This window comes from Chiloscyllium plagiosum, chromosome 6, assembly GCF_004010195.1.
Source record: "Chiloscyllium plagiosum isolate BGI_BamShark_2017 chromosome 6, ASM401019v2, whole genome shotgun sequence".
NCBI lineage: Eukaryota > Metazoa > Chordata > Chondrichthyes > Orectolobiformes > Hemiscylliidae > Chiloscyllium > Chiloscyllium plagiosum.
In genome coordinates this window covers 62229947-62254474 of record NC_057715.1, presented here as the reverse complement: position 1 = coordinate 62254474, position 24528 = coordinate 62229947, and the positions used below count along the sequence as shown (strand labels likewise).

The window sequence follows — 24528 nt, the reverse complement described above, 5'->3', positions numbered from 1 at the left end:
GTCTTGGCTCCTTTAATGAATCTGTTAGAGAAAGGCATAACATTTGGATAGACACAAGGCTGTCAGAATGTCTTTGACAACTTGAAAGCAATTCACCATGTTAGCAGTGCTGAATAATGAAAAGCCATTCAAACTGGCTGTCGAAGCCAGTGGCAATAGCTTTGTGCCATTTCACTACATGATGTTGAGATGTTATTGAATGGTCTGTCAAGGTTTTTTCATAGAAACTGACGACCTGTCAACGGAAATACTTGACAGTGGAAAAGGAGCCACTAAGTCTTGCATTAGATCGACAACATTTTGAGCTATGCATCAACAACAATGTGGTGGAAATCATTATTTATGGATTATATCACAATCCCTTGAATTATTTTGGGATAAAAAAACTCTGGGTTTTTAGTGGTACTCATTTTTCTTTGGGAGGAGCACATGTTATGAAATGTGTTTAAATATATAATCATTTTTAATAGATTGGATTACAAATTAGCGGCATATGGATGTTGGTCTATTATTGTGGGGGGATGTAATAATGAACTAGGTCAGTCTTTCCATAATGATGATCTTAAAACAGAGTGTGCCCACTGAAATATTAATAGAAGTTTGCTTGAACTATGGGGGTTTACAATCAGAGAGAGAAAATATCAAGCCATCAGCTCTGCAGAAACTAGGATTTTAGTGATTGTAATGAGGTCAGCCAGTTGGCCAGCATAAAATATGAATTGTCTGATTGGGGGTATTAATCTGATCTAATAGGGAGACCTGACTGCAGTCAGAAGCAAGTATAGATTCTCTTAGTAAAGGAGATTGTTTAGTGCAGTCAAAGAATTGAGTTTCCTCAATGAAAGAGTGTAATTTGTGAAAATTCCAGATCAGAGGTGTTTGGTTAGAAAAGTACATAGCTTGTTCAAACTGAGAAACGTGGAGATTTCAATTGTCTGAGTCAAAGAAAAAGAGTTCCTAACTCACATGACTGGAATTGAGAAGAAGGAGTTAATTCAATCCTCCTGATTAGATGGGAAAGGGATATTGTTCTGGTTTTCAGTAACTTTAAAATGATGGTGTTGATGAGATGGTGAGATTTTGTTCTGCCATGTGTTTTGAAATATTTCAATCTATGTTATATAGCTCAGTTTGTTTTATTTTCCTTTTGTTTCCTTTGTACAATAAATTTCTGTTTTATTGTTAAAACCAAATCTGCAGTCTTGAGTGTTTGTGTATTGGTAAAAGGTTATCAATGTTAAGAAAAATACTAAATATGATCTATGAAACTAGATTTCATTCTGGGATCTGACTTGACCTATTAGTAATATAGTTGGAATCCACATCAATTTGATCTGAAATTATATGCTTTTTAGGAAGTGTTGATAACAACAATTAGTTTGCTCACTAAGTGGTGCATATAAAGTGAATTACAAGTATAAGCTTTGAAGATCATTATATACAGATCGATGATCAAGGACAATGGCACTATTATCTGTGAAACTTAAAAATAAGGAAGAACATTTTGATGACTGATCACAATTTTCTTCATGAGAAACAGGTGATGGTCAAAAGCCATAATGACAGGATCACCAAGGTTGAAAACTAAAAAGAAACAATTCATACTTATATTACATCTACTTTGAGCTCAAGATTTCCAAAGTGAGTTACTGTCAATGAATTACTTTTGAAGTGTCATTGTGACACTTATAAAATGGATGAAATGCAACAGCCTTTTTCCATAGAGTATAGGCAATAAGCAAAGTGAAAAAAAGATTACATTAAATGAGGGACATATGTTGAGTATGAAATTGAGCAAATTACCCTATTCTCCTTTGAATAGTGCTGTAGGGATATTTTCCATACATTTAAGAGAACAAATGAAGCTTAGGCTTAAGTATTATCCTTCAGGTGATGCATTATGACAGTGTGGCACTCTTTCAGAGGTGCAATATCTGCCGAAATTACATACTAGAGCCTCTGGAGTGCTACTTGAATATATTATCTTTCAAGTCAGAAGTGAATCTGTTTCCACTGAGCTAAGACTGACATCTTGTAGTGAAAAATACATAAATCAGGATATAGTGGTAACAAAATTGAATTTATTATTTCATAATTAAGCTTCTGTTCATTCCAAATTATATTTTATGAGATTCTGAATATTTACATTTCAGTAGAATATAATTTACTTTGCTGTCATACATGAAGTTTATGCAGTAAACGTACTATAGGTTCTGACTGAGGAACAACTGCATCATAAATTGTACACTTTGCAAGCCATCAATATTCCTAAAATAAATAGGGTAAAAATAGCAGCTGTAAAAGGAAAACTATACAAATAAAGATGACTACCAGAAAGACCTATTGTCTTTCTTAAATGGTACATCATATGCTCAAGTTCTTGGGCTATTTATCAAAAAACTGAAGGAACTATGGATGCTGGAAATCAGAAACAAAAACAGAAACAGAAATTGTTGGAAAATCTCAGCAGGTCTGGCAGCATCTGAGGAGAGAAAACAGTTAATGTTTCAGGTCCAGTGATCCTTCTTCAGTTGTACTGAATTTTTCCAGCAATTTCTGTTTTTGTTTTTGTTTCTGATTTCCAGCATCCACAGTTTTGTGTATTTGACTCCTCCCATATGATGGACTATCTCACTACAGTAAGTCCCTCCATCTAGTGGCCTTGTAGCCTAGCCAAGAGTCTTTGAAGCTTGATAAGATCAAGGGTAGACAGATATAAGTAACTTAGGAACAAAAACAAAAACAGAAATTGCTGGAAAATCTCAGTGTATATGGCAGCAGCTGTGGAGAGAAAACAGCTAATGTTTCGGGTCCATTGACTTTTCTTAAGTTCTACTGAGTTTTCCAGCAATTTCTGTTTTTGTCTTTGTTCCTAAGCTACTTATGCCTGCCTACCCTTGATCTTATCAAACTTCAAAGGTTCTTGGCTAGGCTACCAGGCTGCTAGATGGAGTGTCTTACTGTAGTCAGATAGCCCATCATATGGGAAGAGTCAACACACCACAGCATGTCACATTGTAAATAAACTTCCTGTCAAACATTTGTGTCTGGAACTGATGACAGTCCAGGAAAAGATCAAGAATGTTCCAAGTAAGTGAAACTTCTTGCCAGAAAAGAAACTGAAGGTTTTAAAGAAGTCCAAGAAAATGTACACAAATGATTAACAGTGCTGCCAGCATGCAATCCTTTCATCTAGGAATGTTTTTGGTTCTCCAAAGAAGACTGCAAATATTTAAATCTTTGAGTGCTTTCTGATTTTTGCTACATTTTGGACTGATTGCAGCAAATTAACAACTTCCTGTTGTTCTTTGATCAGTTCTGGAGAGGGTTGGTGAGGGCAGTGCCATGAATGTTGAGTAGCTATATATGAACTGTAAAACAGCACATGGGATTAAAGAGGCAACTTCAGTATGGACATAAAAACTTCTAAGGAACAGAAAGCAGAAAGTAAAGGTGTTTCTCCAGATTGAAATAAAATATACAGGGGGTTTGCAAAAAGGACTTCAGATTTTTAAGTATTTTAACGACTTATAATTGGGCATATGTCAGAATTTCAAAGGTTTCATAGCCCGAAAATTTAGAAAATTTGGTAAAGAAGGAGTAGGATAGGAATGGTTGATTAGTCCAATGGGTAGACTCATTGCAGAATGTAATTTAACAGAGAGAAGTATGTGGTGGCTTATTATGACAGGAAGAATGACAAGAGGCAATTTCAACTAAACAAAGTGATTTTATAAGTGGGGCAGGCACAATGAAAGCTGGGGTGAACATATCCAAATCTTTAAAGATGGTACAGCAACTTGGGAAGACTGTTTTAAAGAATAGAATCAGTTATAGAAGAATTGTGGAGAAAAACAAGGAAATGACATTAAATTGGTTAGGGCATAGCTGAAATACTGCATTCATTTCTGGGCATCACACTTCAAATTGATGGCAAGACCTGAGAGAGTACACAAAATCATAGAATCACATAAGTATTATGGCATAGAAGGAATCTGTTCAGTCCATCCACCTGCACCGATTTGTTAAATAAGCATCATTACCTGATGCCAATCTCTCGCTTTATCCCCGTATTGGGCACATTATTTTTATCCAAATAATTATCAAATGCTCTCTTGAATGCCTCAGTTGAACCTGCCTCCACCAGGCAGTTAATACCATATTCTAAGTACTCGCTGAGTGAAAAAATTCTTCCCCATTTCACCTTTTTTTTTTGGAAATAACTTTAAATCCATGTCCTCTTGTTCTTGTTCCTTTTATGAGAGGGAACAGTCTCTCCATACCAATTCACCCAGCCCATGCATGATTTTGAAAACCTCTGTCAGAACTCCTTTTAGCCTTCTTATCTCCAAGAGAATAAATCCCCACATCTTCAAGCAATCCTCACAACTGAAGTTGCTCATCCCTGCAACCATTCTTGAAAACCACTTCTGTAATCCTTCCAATGCATCCACATCACTCCTATACTATGGAGCCCAGAACTGTACATGATACTCCAGCTGAGATCTAACTAATGTCCAAAACAAGCTCAATGTCATCTCCTTGCTGTTGTACTGTATGCCCCTATTAATAAAGCGAAGGAGACTGTATGCTTTATTAACAAATCTCTCCACTTGTCTTCCACAGTTCCCTCTGCTCCTGCACACTCTTCACCTTAGAATGATAGTTGCTATGTGTAACAGGCATCTGGAATGTCATTAGTGATGAGCAACTTACGTGGATAGATTGGGGAAGCGGGTGTCATTCTTCTTCGAACAGAAGGGTTAACATGACATGAGATGTTCAAAATTATAAATAGCTTTGAGTGAAAAATTAAGAAGAACTGTTTCTAGTAGTGGAATAATCAGTAATCATTTGGCAAACAAAACAGAGGTGACATGAGAAAACCTGTGTGTTGTTATTTGGAATGCACTGTCGCAGAGGGAAAAACAGTAAAAAAAAAAAGTGGTATTACCAGTCTCATACAAACCCAGTGCAACTTTTAACTGAATCTGCATCACTATACATTCGACTACTATCAACTAAATCGGAAAATTAGGGTCAGGTAAGGGGTTATTCACAGATGATTGCACAATATTCTACTCCATTTGTAATTCATCAGATAACGAAGCAATCCAGGACTGCATGGAACAAGACCTAGCCAACGTTCAGCTTTGGGTGATAAGTGGTAAATAGCATTTGCACCTTCCAAGTGCGGTTATTTACTATCTCAAATAGCAGAGAATCTAACCATGATTTGGAGACGCCAGTGTTGGACTGAAATGTACAAAGTTAAAAATCACACAATACCAGGTTATAGTCCAACAGGTTTAATTGGAAGCACTAGCTTACGGAGCACTGCTCCTTCATCAGGTGGTTATGGAGGACACAATTGTAAGGCACAGAATTTATAGCAAAAGCTTACATGTGATGTAACTGAAATTATACATTGAAAAATATCTTGATTGTTTGTTGAGTATTTCATCTGTTCAAATACCATGATAGTTTCACTTCTTTCATGTGTAAAGGTATTCAGGAAACCTTCTTTTGCAGCATTCATAACATGCACCATCTGGAAGAACAAGGGCAGCGGGTACATAGAAACACTTTCACCTACAAATCACATACCATCCTGACTTGGAAATTTATCACCATTCCCTAATGGAATAAAATCCTGGAACTACCTACAAACTGCACTGTGAGAGTACCTTGACCACACAGACTGCAGAGGTTCAAGAAGAAATCTCATCAGCACTTTCTCAAGGACAGCTAAAAATGAGATACGAGTACTCGCCATGGCAATGATACCCACATTCAAATAATTACTAAGAGGAAAACACTGGCATTAGCTGAACGAGTAGTTGTTATTCTGATTGAAAAACCCATTTCAAAAGAATATGACTGGACTCAAAACATCAATCTTGTGCCAACTGTACTTTAATGAAGTAAGATGAAATAGTTAAAGAGAGTGCTGCCAACGTTATATGATTAACTGTGGGGAGGTCTAAATTTTGTTTTATAATCTGTATAAGATACCATGATTGGAGTAAAAATCAACAGAGAGAAATGTAGGGCAGTGGAAATACTCACAGGTAGCGGCATGTAAATCTGTATATTGCACCCATAGTTCTAAATGTGCTCAGTTACAACATTCAGGTCTCTGTATAAAATGTCAAGCAGAGAATGGGAACAGACAGATATCTTCTTCCAGCTAAAATGTGCCTTATGTCTGATTTGCAAATCAGAAGTGTTGGCAGGAAACTGTTAAAAACTAAATCATTGTTGGAATCCCAAGTTAGCTAAAGGTGAAAAAATATTTTAAAAGAGAAAGGTGAATAAACTAATTTATGGATTAAGTTATACTACAATTTCAGACAATTATGCCTAATTAATAAGCAGAAAATATGACTTACCCTCTAATTACAAATAGAGATAACCTGCAGTTAGAATTCAAAGTTTAGCTATCATATCAAATAACCAGATATAGCATACTGATACCAAGATACTGGAAAATGCAAGGTCCCAGTCTACTGCTCTGTCTTTTTATCATATATTCTAAATGCTGCGATTGAAATAAACAGAAAACTCTCTCACTGACCCTTGTAGAAATATATCACTGTTCTGTGTACATTGTATGCATCAAAAGTTTCTCAGCTCACTTCAAACAACATTTGAGCATTTACAATTTGTTTTGTAGGTTATACACCTTCTAAACTTTTTTTGCCCAAAATGTTAGCCTGGGTCTCTGGATGATTAATCTAGTGACAATGCCACTCTCCTAATATCTCGCTAGGAATCAAGGTAGCTCTGGGAATCTGAGTTGGTCAGGAACATTAAAATGATAATCTATCTCAGGAGATGGTCACAGAGATACCCAAAAAGGGAAGAATCATGAACAGACCATGTGAAGATAAGGGAAGAGGAAATTGGAAGCAAAATCACTGAAATTTTCTAGTTCAGGACAAGTTAAGGAATTTGAATTGCTCCAAGTATTGGAAAATGAAATGAGGGAAGGAGCCTGAGGAGCACTGGAATAATGAATAATCTACCTCTCCCATAAAAAAGGCTGACATAGATAGGACCCATAACAACACATTTGGAAGTCAGTGAGGGTGAAGGAGAAGTTGATCAGAGTCAGAACAAGTTCCGGCAGGTAGAGCAGATACCGGTAGATGGGGATTGGATGGGCCTTGATTCAAGAAAGAGGTGAAGAGCTCTGAAATGATGCTGATGGGGACAAGTTGTTGGAGGATGGTACAGATACTTCTGGTAGAAGGCAATGATTGTATTCCTGTGCAACCTTGTGTGATAGAAAATTGCACTGTCGAAGATCACCATAGAAAATCGTGACACCTGTGCAGTAGAAAGTTTGCGCTATCCAAACAGCGTCCACTATACGTCAATCATGTTATAGTCAGTTCGCCTTCACAAAATGCGTGCTATACCAGAAATAGCTGTACATTCAAGATTGGATTGTGAAAGCAATGTAGATATTGGAAGAGTTGCAGAACTGGATGGGAAGATACCAGATAAGAAGAGGAAAAATAAAGATGAGATAGGAAGAAAAAGATTTTATGGGATAGGAATGGGGAGATACAATGGGTTTAACTGAGTCAGTCTTGTCTTTGCTTTATTCCTTTCTCCTCTTCTTATCTGCTAAAACAGTAGTGTCTGTCCCCATCTCTTCAGGGCATAAACCACATCTAGGATGTGGATATAGGTTTGCTCGCTGAGCTGAACGGTTCATTTCCAGACATTTCATTATTCTACTAGGTAACGTCTTCAGTGGACCTCAGACGAAGCAATGCTGAAAATTCCTGCTTTCTATTTATATGTTTGGGTTTCTTTGGGTTGGTGATGGCATTTCCTGTGGTGAAGTCACTTCCTGTTCCTTTACTCGGGGGTGACAGATGAGGTCTAACTCGATGTGTTTGTTGATTGAGTTCCGGTTGGAATGCCATGCTTCTCGGAATTCTCGTGCGTGACTTTGTTTGGCTTGTCCTGGGATGGATGTGTTGTCCCAGTCGAAGTGGTGTCTTTCCTCATCCATATGTCAGGATACTAGTGAGAAAAGGTCATGTCTTTTTGTGGCTCGTTGGTGTTCATGTATCCTGGTGGCTAGTTTTCTGCCTGTTTGTCCAATGTAGTGTTTGTTACAGCCCTTGCACGGTATTTTGTAAATGACATTAGTTTTGCTTGTTGTTGGTATAGAGTCTTTCAAGTTCATTAACTGCTGTTTTAGTGTGCTGGTGGATTTGTGGGCTACCATGATACCAAGGGGCCTGAGTAGTCTGGCAGTCATTTCTGAGATGTCTTTGATGTAGGGGAAAGTGGCTAGGGTTTCTGTATGTGTTTTGTCTGCTTGTTTGGGTTTGTTGCTGAGAAAACATATACAGAATTCAAATTCGACCTTCCAAATTGAATCACATCACATTCATCCAGGTTGAACTCCATCTGCCACTTCTCAACCCAGCTCTGCATCCTGTCAATGTCTTGCTGTAGCCTGCAACAGCCCTCGACACTATCTACAACACCAGTGACCTTTGTGTCATCGGCAAACTCACTAACCCACCCTTCCACTTCTTCATTCAAGTAATTTATAAAAACTACAAAGAGCCGAGGCCCAAGAACAGATCCCTGCGGGACACCACTGGTCACCGATCTCCAGGCGGAATACTTTCCATCCACTGCCACTCATTGTCTTTTTTCAGCCAAATTTCCCTGTATCCCATACCTCCTAACTTTCTGAATGAGCCTACCATGGAGAACCTTCAGAAAATGCCTTACTGAAATCTATATATACCACATCCACTGCTCAACCATTGTCAACTTGTCTTGTTACATCCTCAAATAACTCAATAAGGCTTGTGAGGCATGTCCTGCCTCTCACAAAACCATGCTGACTATCTTTAATCAAACTATGGTTTTCCAAGTAATTATAATTCCGATCTCTCAGAATCCTTTCCAGTATTTTGCCTATCACAGATGCAAGACTGACTGGTTTGTAATTCATAGGGATTTCCATATTACTTTTCTTGAACAGAGGAACAACATTCTTCTCCCTCAAATCATCTGGTACTATTCCCATGGAGAGTGAGGATGCAACGATCATCACCAGAGGCACAGCAGTCTCAATCCTCCCTTCACGTATTAACTTTGTAAAAATCTGGTCCAGCCCTGGGGACTTATCTATCTTGATGCTTTCCAGAATTTCCAGCACATCCACTTCCTTAATATCAATCTGTTCAAGCCTATTAACCTGTTCCATGGTGTTCTCACTATCAACAAGGTTCCTCGCTCTTCTGAATACTGAAGCAAAAGATCATTTAGGGCCTCCCCTACCCCTTTAGACTCCAGCCACAAGTTCCCTCCACTATCCCTGAAGGACCCTACCCTCTCTTTGATCATTCCCTTATTCCTCACGTTAAGTGTAGAATGTCTTTAGGTTTTCCCTAAGCCTTCCTGCCCCCTCCTAGCTCTCCTCAGTCCAATTTTGATTTCTTTCCTAGCTACCCTGTATTCCTCTAAAGCTATGCCAGATCCTTGTTTCCTCAACCTTAAGTAAATTTCCTTCTTCCTCTTGAGGAGAAACTCCTCTTGTCATCCAAAGGCTCCTTCACCTTACCATTCCTTGCCTGTCTCAGTGGGACAAAGTTATCCAACATTTGCAGCAAGTGCTCCTTAAACAGCCTCCACATTTCTGTTGTGCATTTCCCATAGAACAATTGTTCCCAATTTGTACTCCACAGCTCCTGTCTAATTGCAGTATAATTTCCCCTCCCCCAATTAAATACCTTCCCACACTGTCTGTCCCTATGAGGCAGTTGTGATCACTGTCACCATAATGCTCTCCCATTGAGAGATCTAATACCTGGCCTGGCTCGTTGCCTCGCACCCATTCCAATATGGCCTCCCCCCCTAGTTGGCATATCTATTTATTGAGTCAGGAATCCTTCTTGGACACACCTGACAAAATCGGCTCCAACCAGACCATCTGCACTAAGAAGGTTCCAATCAATATTGGGGAAGTTAAAGTCACCCTAACAACAACTCTGTTACCTCTGCACCTTCCTAAGATCTGCTGTCCAATCTGTTCTTCCATCTCTCTGCTGCTCTTGGGGGGGATCTATAGAAAACACCCAATAAGGTGACTGCTCCTTTTCTGTTACTGACTTCCACCCATATTGACTCAGTAGACAAACCCTCCTCAGTAACCTCCTTTTCTGCAGCTATGATGCACTCTCTAATTGACAATGCTGTACCCCTTCCTCTTTTACCCCCTCCCTGTTCTTTTTAAAAGATCTAAACCCTGGAACATCCAGCAACCATTCCTACCCCTGTGAAATCCATGTCTCCGTTATGGCCACAACATCATAATTCCAAGTACTGATCCATGCTCTAACTTCATCACTCTTATTCCTGACACTCCTTGCATTGAAACGGACATACTTTAACCCATCCTTTTGCCCTATCAACTGTGTATCCTTCCTGACAGACTCTCTGCATTCTATTTCTGCCCGTTTAATAGCCATCCTCTCCTCTGATCTGTAACTCTGGTTCCCATCCCCCTGCTAAACTAGTTTAAACCCTCCTGAAGTGCTCTAGCAAATCTCCTGCCCAGGACATTGGTGCCCGTCCAGTTTAAGTGGGCCCTGGCGCCTTGGAGGTAACATACCTTCCGGGAGTCCTGTTCACGACACAGAATCTCCTGTCAGTTCCTCTGACTATTGAGTCTCCTACCACTAGCACTTTCCTATTCTTTTCCTTTCTTTTCTGAGCCACAGAGCTAGGCTCAATGCTATAGATCTGGCCACTATGGCTTTGCCCTGGTAGATCCCCTCACCACCCTGCCCCGGCCATGCAACAGTATCCAAACCGATAATACTTATCATGGAGGGGATCCCTGCATTGTCTGCCTGTTGCCTTTCCATCCCCTGACTGTAACCCATCTACTTTTTCCCTTTATCTGAGGTGAGACCATCTCCCTGAGGGTTATCCCTCAGCACCATACAGTCTCGCTTGGTTGCGCCTTTGTGTCGGCCAGTCTTGCTGGTTGACAAAGAATAAATGTAAAGTCTTTCTGAACTTTACTGTCTGTTTCTCAGTCTGTGTCCCACCCCATCCACTGAAACCCCCCCACCTGCAGTGCAAGAAATATTGAACGCTTCACAAATTTGTGTGCCATCCTTATGCAGGGGCCATGTTAATCCTCTCTGTATCTTATTAAATTCAGTACATGTACTATACTGTTGGACTGATTGGGAAAGAGGTCAAAGTGGACTGTTCAGTGTGTGATGAACTATAAGGCTGCAAGCAATGGAGGCAAGACCTACAACCACCGTCTTTAGCTTTTAAATCAAAAAATCTTGTGTTGGTTTATCTCTTCTGTTCTCCACCTTATCACAAACCTTCATATTTCTTCTTCCTTCCACATTCCCCGTTCTATCTGATTAAAAACTCTTAAAGCTTCTAATTTGTTTTCTATTGTGGGGTAAGGTTAAAAATGTGAATCATTAACTCTTTCCACTGATGGTGCCTGACCTGCTGAGCTTTTATTTTTATTTCAGATTTTCAACATCTGCAGGAGGTTTCTTTTACATTCATAGTTAGGAATCCTGCCTTTTTTAGTGCTCTATGATGTAGGGGTTTTCTTTGAAGATTTTTGACTATGTGAGGCTGTTTTTTTAATCCCAGTCTGTGACTGACCTGAAGCTATTGGATAGGAGCACGACAGAGACTCATGAAAACCACCATAAATTAATAAGGCACCACATTTTGAGATTATACATACAGAAATGAATATTTTTAAATTGTATTCATATCGCAAAAGATATAATTAAGCATATAAATACCTGTTGTTTGTTTCCGCTACCATTATTTATCTCTTTGCAATAAATCTGAGTAGTAGTTTTAAAAAGTAGGCTATATCCTCCTAGAATGATTATTATTCCAGCACAGGAAATCATGAGGACATGCAATGCATTCTGGAAGTTCCTGAATTGGCCTCTGCTCACTATACTTTTATCTAGATGCTTGAGAAGTAACCACATTTACTGTGTTGTCAGAGTGAGTGCTCACTTTTGGCAGTGGTCTATAATGGTGAACCAGAGGAAATTATATAGTGCAAAATTCACAGAATGTACTGAGATTTAAAGTGACTTGATAAGCTGACAAAATCAACACAGATAATTCATAGCATGCTTAACATGATGACCCTTGCTACTTCTGGTTGCTGGCATTTCATAGTAGCAACTATAATAGAAATTGTAGCTAAGGACTACAGAACAGTAGATAGTGAAGTGGGACTAATTGAGTTGCTTTGCTGAGAGCAGGCAAAGGTGATGGACCAAATGGCCTGCAGTGTTGTAAAAGTCTAATATTTTACTTTGAAAATTTTATTGCCAGAACAAACTCAAATACAACCAAATTCATAGAATTTCATTTTATGTTTTGTAAAAATTAATATTTTTTTACATGAAGTCCATAACCTGTATGAGTGTGTTGACTCATGCCTGCAGTGAGCAGATTGTGCACATGTACTCACAATATGGTAAATGTTTGTTATGCATCACATCCATCAGCACTGTTACAGTTCATGTCCCAAGTAAAAAATTTTCTCAGAGTCACCAGCTCATTACAAAAATAGTGCTAGTTGGATTTCAAAAAATGAATCTTCGCACACTGCAATGTCCTGTGAGATGTACATATTTCATAATACCCAGGCAGACTTTATTTGCATCTTTCTCTGATATGGCTTACTGACTATAAGCACAAAGTTTCTCTTTAATTATGAATTAAACATCAAAAATAAGCAACAAAAATGCTTCAGTAAGGAAAGTTGTAGCTCACAAGAAACAAGAATAATAATGTTTACAATCCATTTGCTCCACCGAGGAATGAACTAAATAATCTTATCCATTTAGACAATCCCAAAGACTTTCATGAATAATTTTACAGAAAAAATAAATATAAAGAACAATCTGGAAATATATTAAATACAGAGTTAATTTAAATTACCAGGGCAGATATGAAGAATGCACAGTTCCTTGTGTCACTGTTGAAATGGCACTTTTGTTCTGAATATTTGGATGGGATTTTTCATTCCCCACCATGCTGAGAAGACTGGCCAGTGGGTGTCACATCAATCAAATAAACCTTCAACCATGAGGTTCTCTCCCTTTAGGTGACACAGTGAGCATATCAGCAACAGGTTAGAAAAAATCAACTGCATTTTGTTACTGCCCTAGAATTTGAATTAATTTTGTCTTCCCAATTAACTTCTACCCAATTGAGAAACTTGACAATTTCTGAAACCCCAAAGCAAAAGGCAAATGTTTATTTGGAAACTGTACTTCTTCTGCCACTTATGCATAAGAATCTGCTGCTTTGTCCTTACAGCATTATGGCTCTAAAAGTTGCTCGCAGTCACTTGTGGCTGTCACATCTCCAAGGTCAGGCAACACTTCCAAGAGGTCTCAGGCAACCTGTCTCCCTGGGCCATCTTCAACCTGACTAGCACAGAGCAATTAAAAGGCACTTATGGCTGTGTGGCAGAATTTAGTAAACATTGCAAAGGGTGGCTATTAATAGCACGGAACTGTGAAAGCAGTAAGGGGAAGAAAGGAAAATTATTGTGCTCAAGTCTAGAATGTGGGTGTGTGCTCCTATCAGGCAGTGGGGGTGGGGGTGGGGGTTGGGAAGAAGGGATGCTCCACTTAGCCCATGGGCTACGCCCCAGTGTACATGGGCATTGTTGGTCTGTCCAATGTGCAGGGAGGTCTGTCCAGGGCATTGTTCATACTGAAAACAACTATGCCTGAGGTGTGATCTAGGAGATTGGTGAATTGCAGGGAATGGAGGCAATTTTGTATTGTGGTTGGATAATTAGAACTTGGGATGGGACCTCGTGATCTTGTTGGTTGCAGGGTGGGGGAACACGGTCTGATCTAGGAACATCAGGGTACAAAAGGCTTTGAATAAGGGAGGCATATGGCTCAGCAGAAGCATTGGGACTTCAATGTCCAAGGGCCCCTGGGGAAGGACCTCAATGATGTCAATGATTGACAATGGAGCAATGAGAAGTGGATTGAGGGTCACGAGGTAATAGAGATGGTGAACCAGTGAGGCAATGGAACAAAACTGGGGAGAAATGGAGAGTCAGATGGTGGAATTGAAACTTGAACGGTCCTATGAGCAGCTGAATCTCTCCATTCTGAAAAGGTATCCACGTATTGTGTTATGCTTTGTCTAAGTACAAATGGCTGCAGCTGAATTAGGAAGAGTTTTTAGTTGGGGGGGTCGTGGAGTTATAGCTTGCATGCTTTGGCCAACTGACAGGGCCTGCGGTTAATCAGCAGTCCACTGGATGGATAACCAGATGCAGCTGTCTTCAACTCTTACAATGCCAGATATCAATAATCTTCCAAGGATCACATTTCAATCAGATCACTTGAAGTTAGAGATTTAAAGTAATTTTTTCCTGATTGTCACCCCACGTTCTCTGAGGATGCACTAAGCAATGCAGTAAGGGAGCTGAAAGCAATATAGAAACAACCCCATTAGCACGATCCAACCATCTAAAATGTGGCACGTTCTGGCACCTTGATTAGATGGCACTGCCACACTGCCATTCTTCTGTTCATCTTGGTCCTCAGAAGAAATCAGAGGCTTCGACTGCTCCAATTGCAAAAAGAAGAGCAAGACGTCTCTCAGCAGCAGCAGGAACAGGAGCAGCATGAGGCAGGATCAGCTACTGAACCAGCAGAAGCACCACAATCTGCACAAGGTGGCCCATGTAGATGGCAAATGATGGCCCAAAAATATATCTATATGGTTCAAAGCAGCTATCTCCATATGACAGATTATCAATGTCAGCAATGCCTCAGATTGTCCCGGGAAGCTGTCACCAACAGAAGCAGTCAAAATGATAAAAGGACTGGAAAAAATCCAGCCTCGTGCTGATATGCGGCAAGTAACAATCTTACTGCACAAGTGCCAGGCCATGACCATCTCCAAATGGAGAATCTCACCACTGCCCCTTGATGCTGACTGCCATGACCATCACTGAATCCCCACAATCAACATCCTGGAGGTTACCATTGACCAGGAACTGAAATGGACTAGCCATATAACTACTGTGGCTGTAAGTACATATCAGTGGCTAGGAATACTGCAGCAAGTGACTCACCTCCTGATTCCTCAGGGTCTGTCCATTTTTTAGTAGACACAAGTAAAGGGTATGATGAAATAATCCACACTTGCCACAGCTCCAACAAACTCAAGAAGTTTGACACCATCGAGGACAAAGCAGCCCACTTGATTGGTACCACATTCACAAAGATTCATGTCTTTCCCTGCTGTGTTCCATCTACAAGATACTCTACAGAAATTCACCAAGGTTCCTTAGATGGCACCTTCCAAGCCCATGACACTTGCATCTAGAAGGACAAGGCAACAGAACACCACGACCTGCAATTTCCCCTCCAATTCACTTACCATCCTTTGGAATTATATTGTTGTTCCTTCATTGTCATTGGGTCAAGATCCTGGAATTCCCCCATTAATGGCATTATATATTTACATAAAGGACGAGGATGACAGAGGTTCAAGAAGGTACTTAACTATCTCCTTCTCAAATGCAATAAGGTATGGGCAATAAATGCTGGTCAAGCCAACAATGTGCACCACCCCAACAGCAGGCCAGAGACTAGAAATATTGCAGCGAGTAATTCACCTGCCAATTCCCCAAAGCCTGTCCATCATCTACAAGACCCAAGTCAGGAGTGTGATGGAATGCTCTCCACTTGCCTGGATGGGTATAGTTCCACTCAAGAAGTTTGATACCCTTCAGGACAAAGCAGCCCATTTGATTGGCACCATATCCACAAACATCCACTCCCTCTAACACCGACGTTCAATAGCAGTAGTGTGTACTATCTACAAGATGTACTGCAGAAATTGACCAAAGATCCTCAGACAGCATCCTACAAGCCCACGACACTTGCATCTAGAAGGACAGGGGCATCAGATACACAGGAACACCACCTACAAGCTCCCTTTCAAACCACTTACCATTCTGACTTGATAATATATCAGCATTCCTTCACTGTCACTGGGTCAAAATCCTAGAATGCTCTCCCTCGTGGTATTGTAGATCAACCCACAGCAGATGGACTGCAGCAGTTCAAGAAGGCAGCTCAGTACCATCTTCTCAAGGGCAACTATGGATGGGCAATAAATGCTGGCCATCTGGCAATGCCCACATCCCACAAATGAAAGAAAAGAGCCTAAAACTCATGATTGTATGACAATTCTCACTGTTTGTTTCCTAATGCGAACTGAAAAATGGAAAATCCAGCCTTTGGCTTTAAACATAATTTAGCGATCACTCATGATTGCATGCAGGGTAAAGATCAAGATATTACAGTGTTCAGAGCCAGGGTTATTTTCAATCATGACATAAATACATAATTCAGTCCTAACTTTAATGCTACACATTATGATCTTATTCTTTTTCCACATTTATAAGAAAAAATGGCAAATACAATCATGCCATTTCTCCATCCCACCATTACTACATTGCAACAACTTCATTGGCTGGGAAGTCTCTACTCCTGAATGCATACAGAAGCTTTCATTATAAATGTAGACAAAACTTCTAAATGGAAAAAGTTGGCAATAAGAGAGTGCAAATGTCAAATTTTAACATAGTTTACAATCACGCCACTGATGCATTTTGAAATACCTGAAATGAAAGTGCTTACCCACTGTTGAAAGGGTTGTCACCAGGGATCACATGTGTGCTATCCTTGCGGATGAGGAATTTGACTCTGTCATAGAAGGATTGAAGATTTTGTTGTAAAGTTGGCATCTGTGTTTGCTGAATAACATCAAGAGGATCAGGTGATCCAAGACACAGAGGATTATCGTGACATAAAGGCTGAAGACAGCAGTCAGGATCCATGCAATCTATTAAGCCATCTGGGAGAGAAAGAACCAAAATATCTGTCACAAATTAATTAATATTCTTTAAAAAAGATGACTTGGGCCTATTAATACTGGAAGGCAAAAACTCTTCTTTCTAATTCACTGAGAGAGGGTTTATTCCTTCCAATTAAACATCAGACATCAACATCTCCATATATGTGTTATGATCCACTCTTTAAATATCTCAAGGAGGCTTCCATCACCAAATAATGTACAAAGAATAAACTTGTAGAATATGACATTTGGATTTGTTAGCAAAAAGGGAAGAACTTAAAAAGTGATTATGTTGGGGATAAATTCAGTTTTTGGCTTACATTTCACCTTACTAATCATATTCTTGACTACCCCAAGTTCAAACAGATTGGACAATGTACATTCATGCTGATGGGAATACAAACTAAAGGCAGGAAACAGAAAATATCCTCAGGCTTTTCTACTATCACAAATTGTAAATGGAGGAAGTGGAAGAGAAAACAGGGATGTGTAGACCGTGTAATGATTAAAACCTACATGTTTCAAGTTACAGAAATGGAAAATGAAGTTGGAAAAATTTATATGGAGATTTGCAGTGTTGTGAAAGAACCAAGGCTGAAAGGTAACTCCTGCCTAACATGGACACTTAGGGTCTATACAACTGGGTTACTGGGAGATACTAACTGTTAAATACAAATTAATGCTCCTAAGTTTTGAAACTGTGATTTACTAACCTCAGAGAATTTCTTTAAGCTGTATATCAGAAGGATAGAATACCCATCAAATGTTATGTATGAAACTTGGTTGAGAGGTACGCTGACAAATTATCAAAAACCCTTGGGCAAACATTTAGTTCAAAACAAAAGCTCTGATGCTACATATAGACTTCTCTCAAAGAATCAGAGCTTACTAAATGCAGCTGGGTGAAAACTTATAAAACTGCTCCTGACATGCACAATAAAAAAAAACTTATTTATCTCCATAGGAAAAAGATTCCATGTTGCAGTCTGCAATGTTGACAAAAAAATCAAGTAAGAAATGTATGCAGAATTCCTGAGGAGTGAAGCATTTTCAAATATTGGCCAAGTGGGATCTGGTTAAACTTTGCAGTTGCATTCACATAAATATTCATGAATAATAAATCAATATGATCATGATTATTTAAACAGGAACTACATGTTGATCTACACCTTTGGCCTCTTGTTGAACTGTCAAATGCACATAGCTTCTTACCTCCGTCATTATCTTTTCCATCACCACAAGCAGTTTCCATGGAGGTGTCACATCCAGCACCCCTCCAGCCCAGCTGACACATACAATGCCAACCATTCTGATCCAGTGTACATCGCCCATTTCCATTACATAGACCCGGGCAACCTTCTGTCAATAGAAACAAGTTTCAACATTCATATTTTTACTTTTTTGTTTTAAGTTGTCACAGTTCAGTATGGGACATATTGGGGTTGATCTTGAGTATGTGAACTACTGTAAAATGAACGATAACAAAACAATAGCCTGATTTATATCTCTCCTGCTTCCATTGAAGTCAATGAAAATAAAGCTTGGGAGTGATATAAAATGTCAAGATCTACTATATTGTTTTCTACATTCAGTTTTCAACATATACAAAACCAAAACCTGAAAGTTATTTTTCTCTACATTAAACTGTTTATGAAGTAAAGCTACCTTGGTGAACTGTTACAAAGTAATTTATTATCTGCTTCCAGGAGCCATGTTTTTGATTTATTTTTTATTCTTGCATGGGAATTGGGTGTCACAAGCAACACCAGCATTGGTTGCCATCCTGAACTTGCTCAGCCATTTGAAAGGGTAGTTCAGAGTTTATCACATTGTGATGGGTGTGGAGTTACATGTGGGTCAGACTAGGTGAGGATGATTTCATTCTCTAAAGCTTATTTGTAAACCAGATGGGTTTTATGAGAATTGTTTATCATTAGACCAGCTTTAAATTCCAGATATTATTGAAATCAAGTTTCACCATCTGCAATCTATGGGGTTCAAAGCCATATCCCCAGAATTTTAACCTGGACCTCTGGATTACTGACCCAATTACATTAAAGCTATGTCACCATCTTCTCCTTGTCTACAAACTTTGTGAAAGGGAAGTTCTCCAAGCTAAAAAGTAACTCTTCCCTTCCCAGTAAACTTAAATCTTTCATTGGATGCATCCACTAATTTAAAATAATAAATACCTGACCAACAGATTTTTTTCATTGTTACTGACAATTTTTCCAGACATTAGCAAGTGGGGAGACTGCACACATTCCATTAGTGGTAACAGCTTCTGTTTATTTTGGACATCCACACATATTGATAGTTTCTTCCTCGAATATGTGTTCCTATAGCTCCTTTAACCTTTGAAAATGCACTTATTCACACATATCCATACTGAATTAGTGGTCTATGAATTCCACTAGTTCATTGCATTTCTTTGAAATCATAAACAATACTTCTCATTACTTGGTAAATCTCCAACTTTTTACAAATTAATTTTAAATTGGGAGGTGTTCAGAATACACCACTCTCTTTGCCTTACCTTTGGGGACCATACATTCTGCTGCCTAGACTCCAAGGTCTGGATGAGTCTTATGCAGCATATAGCCCTAGCATATTCAGTCTCTCCCTATTGTTCAAACCCTCCATTTCCGGAACCTTCCTTGTAGATCTCTTGTGCACCCTTTCAAATTTAACACCATTTTTTTTGTGGGAAATAAAGTAGGGCTGAGTTTAAAGCACAAGTGCTTTTTGAGCTATTGTTTTGATCATGTTTACTTTGTCAAATCCTTTTTGACACAGTGTAAAAGTGATGGTTTAGAGTAATGCATGGACAGGTGTCAATTGCAATTTTAAAGTAAAAGTATGTGAATTAATGCATTTTCAAAGGAAAAAAGTACAATAGAAGTATACGTTGAAGAAAAATGAAGGGTTCTGCAGCCAACTCACATGGTGGCACATCCACTTTCTGGGCCATCAAGTGGGTAATTGTGCACTATGTAATTCCATCACTAGCACTGACACTTCATTTATGACTCTACATTGTGAGTCCTTTCATCCATTTCTTTTTGTAGGACTTCTTCCTCTCTCCATGCTTTGTCAAAGCATGGAGAATGTCTCAAATTAATTTGGAAGTGTGTACAGTGGGGACAATTCAGATTTTTCACAGCCTGCATCAAGTTAACTCTCTGCATCAGGCCAAGCTATGCAAAGAACTTTGAAAAATCGTTTTTAAAAATTTTTACCAGAGCATTTCAGTATTTCAGGATTTTAGCAAGAACAACAGAGAAATTGTATTCTTCTTGTGGACTTAGAAAACTGGAGCTAAAAATTACAATTAAAATTCAAATGAGAACTTTTTAAAAAACATATTGCAAATTCTGTACATTTACTTAAGTGTTGCTGAATCTCTGAGGAAACTGGGTAAAAATTAGACATTTATGAAACTTTATTTTCGAATTTGAAGGCAAGAACAAATTACAGTATCTCAGAGAACATTGTATCTTAACATGTTATTTATTATACTTAGAATTTTAAGAGTTCTAAATTATGTCTTTAGCATAAAGATTATGGATTACTGTTTATTGTCACTGGTATAAACAAGCTAATTGCTGAGCTGGAGAAAATATGTAAGGTTTGTGGCTTGGGATAATGGAGGGGAAATCACCTTTAAAATAAGATTCACCTAAATTGTCACTTGGTTCAGGTGAGGTAATATAGAGGTCAACATGTGAGAATAATGTGACAAATCTATCACACGAGGAAGCTTAATTAACAAGAATAAGGTAGAGACGGGAAATATTGGACAAATGGCCTCGAATCTGTCAGTAGGAAAATCCGTTATTGAGGAATTAGTTACAGGAATTTGAAAATCATGATGCAATCAAGCAGAGTTAGATGGGTTATGAAAGGAAAATTTTGTTTGACAATTTTATTATTGTTCTTTGAGTTTATAACAAGGAAGATGCATTGAATGTATTTGAATTTTCAAAAGCTAATTGATGAGGTATTACATAAAAAGGTACTGCACACAATTGGAATGCATGGTTTGAGAGGTAAATATTTTAGCATTGATAATGGATTGGCTGGCTAACAGGAAAGAGAGAGTTGGGATAAATTCATTATTTTCCAGTTGGCAAGCTGTAATTGCTGTCAAGGTCTCAACTATTTACAATTTATATTAGTGATGTTGATGAAGTGGCAGAATGCTTTGTTGCTAAAATTGCTGATAATACAAAGAGAAGTGAGAAGTAAACTGTGAGGACACAAAGAGATGCCAAAAGGATATAGACCGTGTAGCATTAACTGTGTTATCTGCATACTTCCTGTCATTCCTGCATTTCCTTAAAAAGAATACATTTCGTTCTGCATGCCATCTACACCAAAGACAGTGACAGATTGTTGACGTTGAAGTTGTCTGTTGTAAACTCTTTGTCCCTCAAAATCTTCCTCAGCTGCAGCAACCTACTCTGAATTGGCCTCGTGCATGCCATTCAGCATTAATGCCCAGTCATTAATTGATATGGATGAGAAGTTTACTTGCTACAACATAGACACAAAGCAATGGCAGTGATTGCACCTTCACCCACTGGGTTTTCTTTACTGATTGATTACCCTCTGATTCATAGTGTCATACAGCATGGAAACAGGCCCTTCAGCCCAACTCAGCCATGTCGACCAGATTTCCTAAACTGAATAGTCCCATTTGCCTGCATTTGGCCCATATCCCTCTAAACCTTTTCTATCGATGTACCTGTCCAAATGTTCTAATTGTACCACTTCCTCTGGCAGCTCATTCCATACATGCACCATCCTCTGCATGAAGAAGTCACCCCTCAGGTCCCCTACCCTGTGGAAAATACCTTGGCAATTCAACTTATATGGCCTTCATGATTTTATACATCTTTATAAGGTCACCCCTTAGCCTTCTGTGCTCCAGGGAAACAAGTCCCAGCCTATTCAGCCTTTCCTTATAATTCAAACCTTTTAGTCTTGGTAGTAGACCAAGCCAGTTTCTGTGGTCTGGCCCCAGGAAACGTCCCTGTCCCCTGCTCAGTGAATGCACAAAAGTGGCCAATGTAAGATTCTCTTTGGACAGCAAGAATTCTAAAAAGGCTTCATCCAGGAGCTCCACTATGATGATGTCTCTCATGAATTCATTTGCTAACAAAGTATCAGTGATTTGGTATAGATCGCTTATGCAAGAATTTATAGGCCCTCTGACTGGAGTGATTGAACTTCACCCTGACTGAAGTATTTATAATCTTCAACCTGAAGTGCTAAGTTGATAATCATTTCAGCATCCTCTGGAGATACCAACCTAATAGGTGTCAGTCTTCTGCCATTCCATTCAGTCCATGTGATATCAATAAACAGCTGAAGCCACTGGATATTGAAAACGCTATGGACCCTGGCAATAATTGAATCATTGAATCCCTGCAGTGTGGAAACAGGCCCTTCAACCCAACAGGTCCACACCGACTCTCCAAAGATTATCTCACCACAGCCCATTTTCCTATTACTCTATAATTACCCTGACTACTGTACCTAACCTACACATCCCTAAACACTATGGGCAATTTAGCATGGCCAATTCACCCAACCTGCACATCTTCGGATTGTGGGAGGAAACCAGAGCACCTGGAGGAAACCCATGCAGACACAGAGAGAATGTGCAAACTCCACACAGACAGTCGCCCGAGGCTGGAATGGAACCCGGGTCCCTGGCAGTGTGAGGCAGCAGTGGCAATAATATTGACAACTTGTGCTTCAGAGCTTGCTGCATCCAGGCTGTCCCAGTACAGCTATAATACTAATATCTATGCAAAAATGTGAAAAATTGACCAGTTTTTTTCCTCTACATAAAAAGCAGAACAAATCCAACCCAGCAAATTACTGCCCCATATTTAAAGTGATGTAAGGTGCCATCAATAGTGCTATCGTGCAGCAGGTACTTAGCAATAACCTGTTCACTGATGCTTAGTTTGGGATCCACCTCATTACAGCTGGAGTTCAAACATGGTCAGAATGGCTGATTTCCAGAGATGAGGTGTGAATGACTGCCCTTGACATCAAGGTCGCTTTTGTCCAGTGTATCATCAAGGACCCTGAGCAAAATAAGTCAATGGGAAGTGGGAGAAAACTCCCTCATGGTTGGAATCATACCTAGCACAAAGGGAAATGGTTGTGGTTGTTGGAAGTCAGAGTCATATAACATGGAAACAGACCCTTCAGCTCAATTTGTCCATGCTGACCAGGCTTCCTAAACTGAACTAGTTCCATTTGCATGTGCTTAACCCAAATCCCTCTAAATCTTTCCAATCCAAATCTTTTAAATGTTGTAGCTGTACCCGCCTCTACCACTTTCTCTGGCAGGTCACTCCATGCATGTTCACCCTTTGTGTGAAAACTTTGCCCCTCAGGTCCCTTATAAATTTTTCCCCTCTCACCTTGAAGCTATGCCCTCTAGCTTTGGACTCTCTGAACCTAGAGAAAAGATCTTAACTATTCATCTTATCTATGCCCCTCATGATTTTATAAACCTCAATACATCACACCTCAGCCTCCAACGCTCCAGGGGAAAAAGTCCTAGACTACCCTTCCTCTCCTACAATTTTAACCTTCCAGTCTTGGTGATATCCTTCTAAATACTTTTTGCACCCTTTTCAGTTTAATAACATTTGTCCTACAGCAGGGGAACCAGAATATGGCCTCACCAATGTCTTGTACAGCCATGACTTCTCAACTCCTGTACTCAATGTTCTGACCAAAGAAGGCAAGCATGCCACATGCCTTCTTCAGCACTCTGGCTCACTGTAACGCCACTTTCAAGGAACTATGTACCTGCACACCGAGGTCTCTCTGTTTGACAACACTCTCCAGGAGCCTACCATTAAGTGTGTAAGTCCTGACCTGGTTTGCCTTACTAAAAGGCAACACGTTGCATTTATCTGAATTAAACTCTATTTGCGATTCCTCAGCCTACTGGCCCAGTTAATCAAGATCCTCTTAGATAACCTTCTTCACTGTCCACTATACCACCAATTTTGCTGTGACCCACGAACTTACTAACCATGCCTCCTATATACTCATTCAAAATGTTTCTGTAAAAGATGAACAGTGGACTTAGCATTAATCCCTGTGGCACATAGCAGATACATGGGAACAACACCACCACCTGAAAGTTTACCTCCAAACCATTCACTCTCCTGACCTGGAAATATATTGCCATTCCTTCTGTGCCTCTGGGTCAAAATCCTGGAACATCCTCCCTAATGGGCTCGTCCATCAAATGGAGTGCAGTGATTCAAGAAGGCAGCACACCACCACTTTCTCAAGTACAACTAGGGATGGGTAACAGATATTAGCCCAGCCAGCTATCCCCACATGCCTGATTGAAATTTCAAAAAATGACTGCCCTAATGTTTCTGTCGAGCATCATTGCCGAATTGTTGAAGACGGCCTGAGCATTCAAGAAGACTATTTAAGGAAATAGGTTCTGAGATAAGAAACTCAGGGAAGCACACTTGGCTTTGAGGAAGAGATTGGCATACCAGAGTCACACAGGACTCTGTG

At 39.5% G+C, this 24528-nt stretch overlaps 1 protein-coding gene and 1 pseudogene across 12 annotated transcripts in view; both read right to left on the bottom strand.

The window, feature by feature from the left end:
* tenm4 (teneurin transmembrane protein 4) overlaps positions 1-24528 on the bottom strand; it is a 660982-nt gene that overhangs the window by 105479 nt on the left and 530975 nt on the right. For all 12 annotated transcript variants that reach the window (XM_043691653.1, XM_043691652.1, XM_043691657.1 and 9 more), the window contains 2 exons: positions 18172-18318; positions 16743-16959 (listed from right to left, as the gene is read on the bottom strand). In XM_043691653.1, coding sequence (XP_043547588.1) covers positions 16743-16959; positions 18172-18318 — 364 coding nt within the window. The remainder of the gene's footprint in view (positions 1-16742; positions 16960-18171; positions 18319-24528) is intronic.
* On the bottom strand, positions 11130-11226 carry LOC122551205 (annotated as a pseudogene).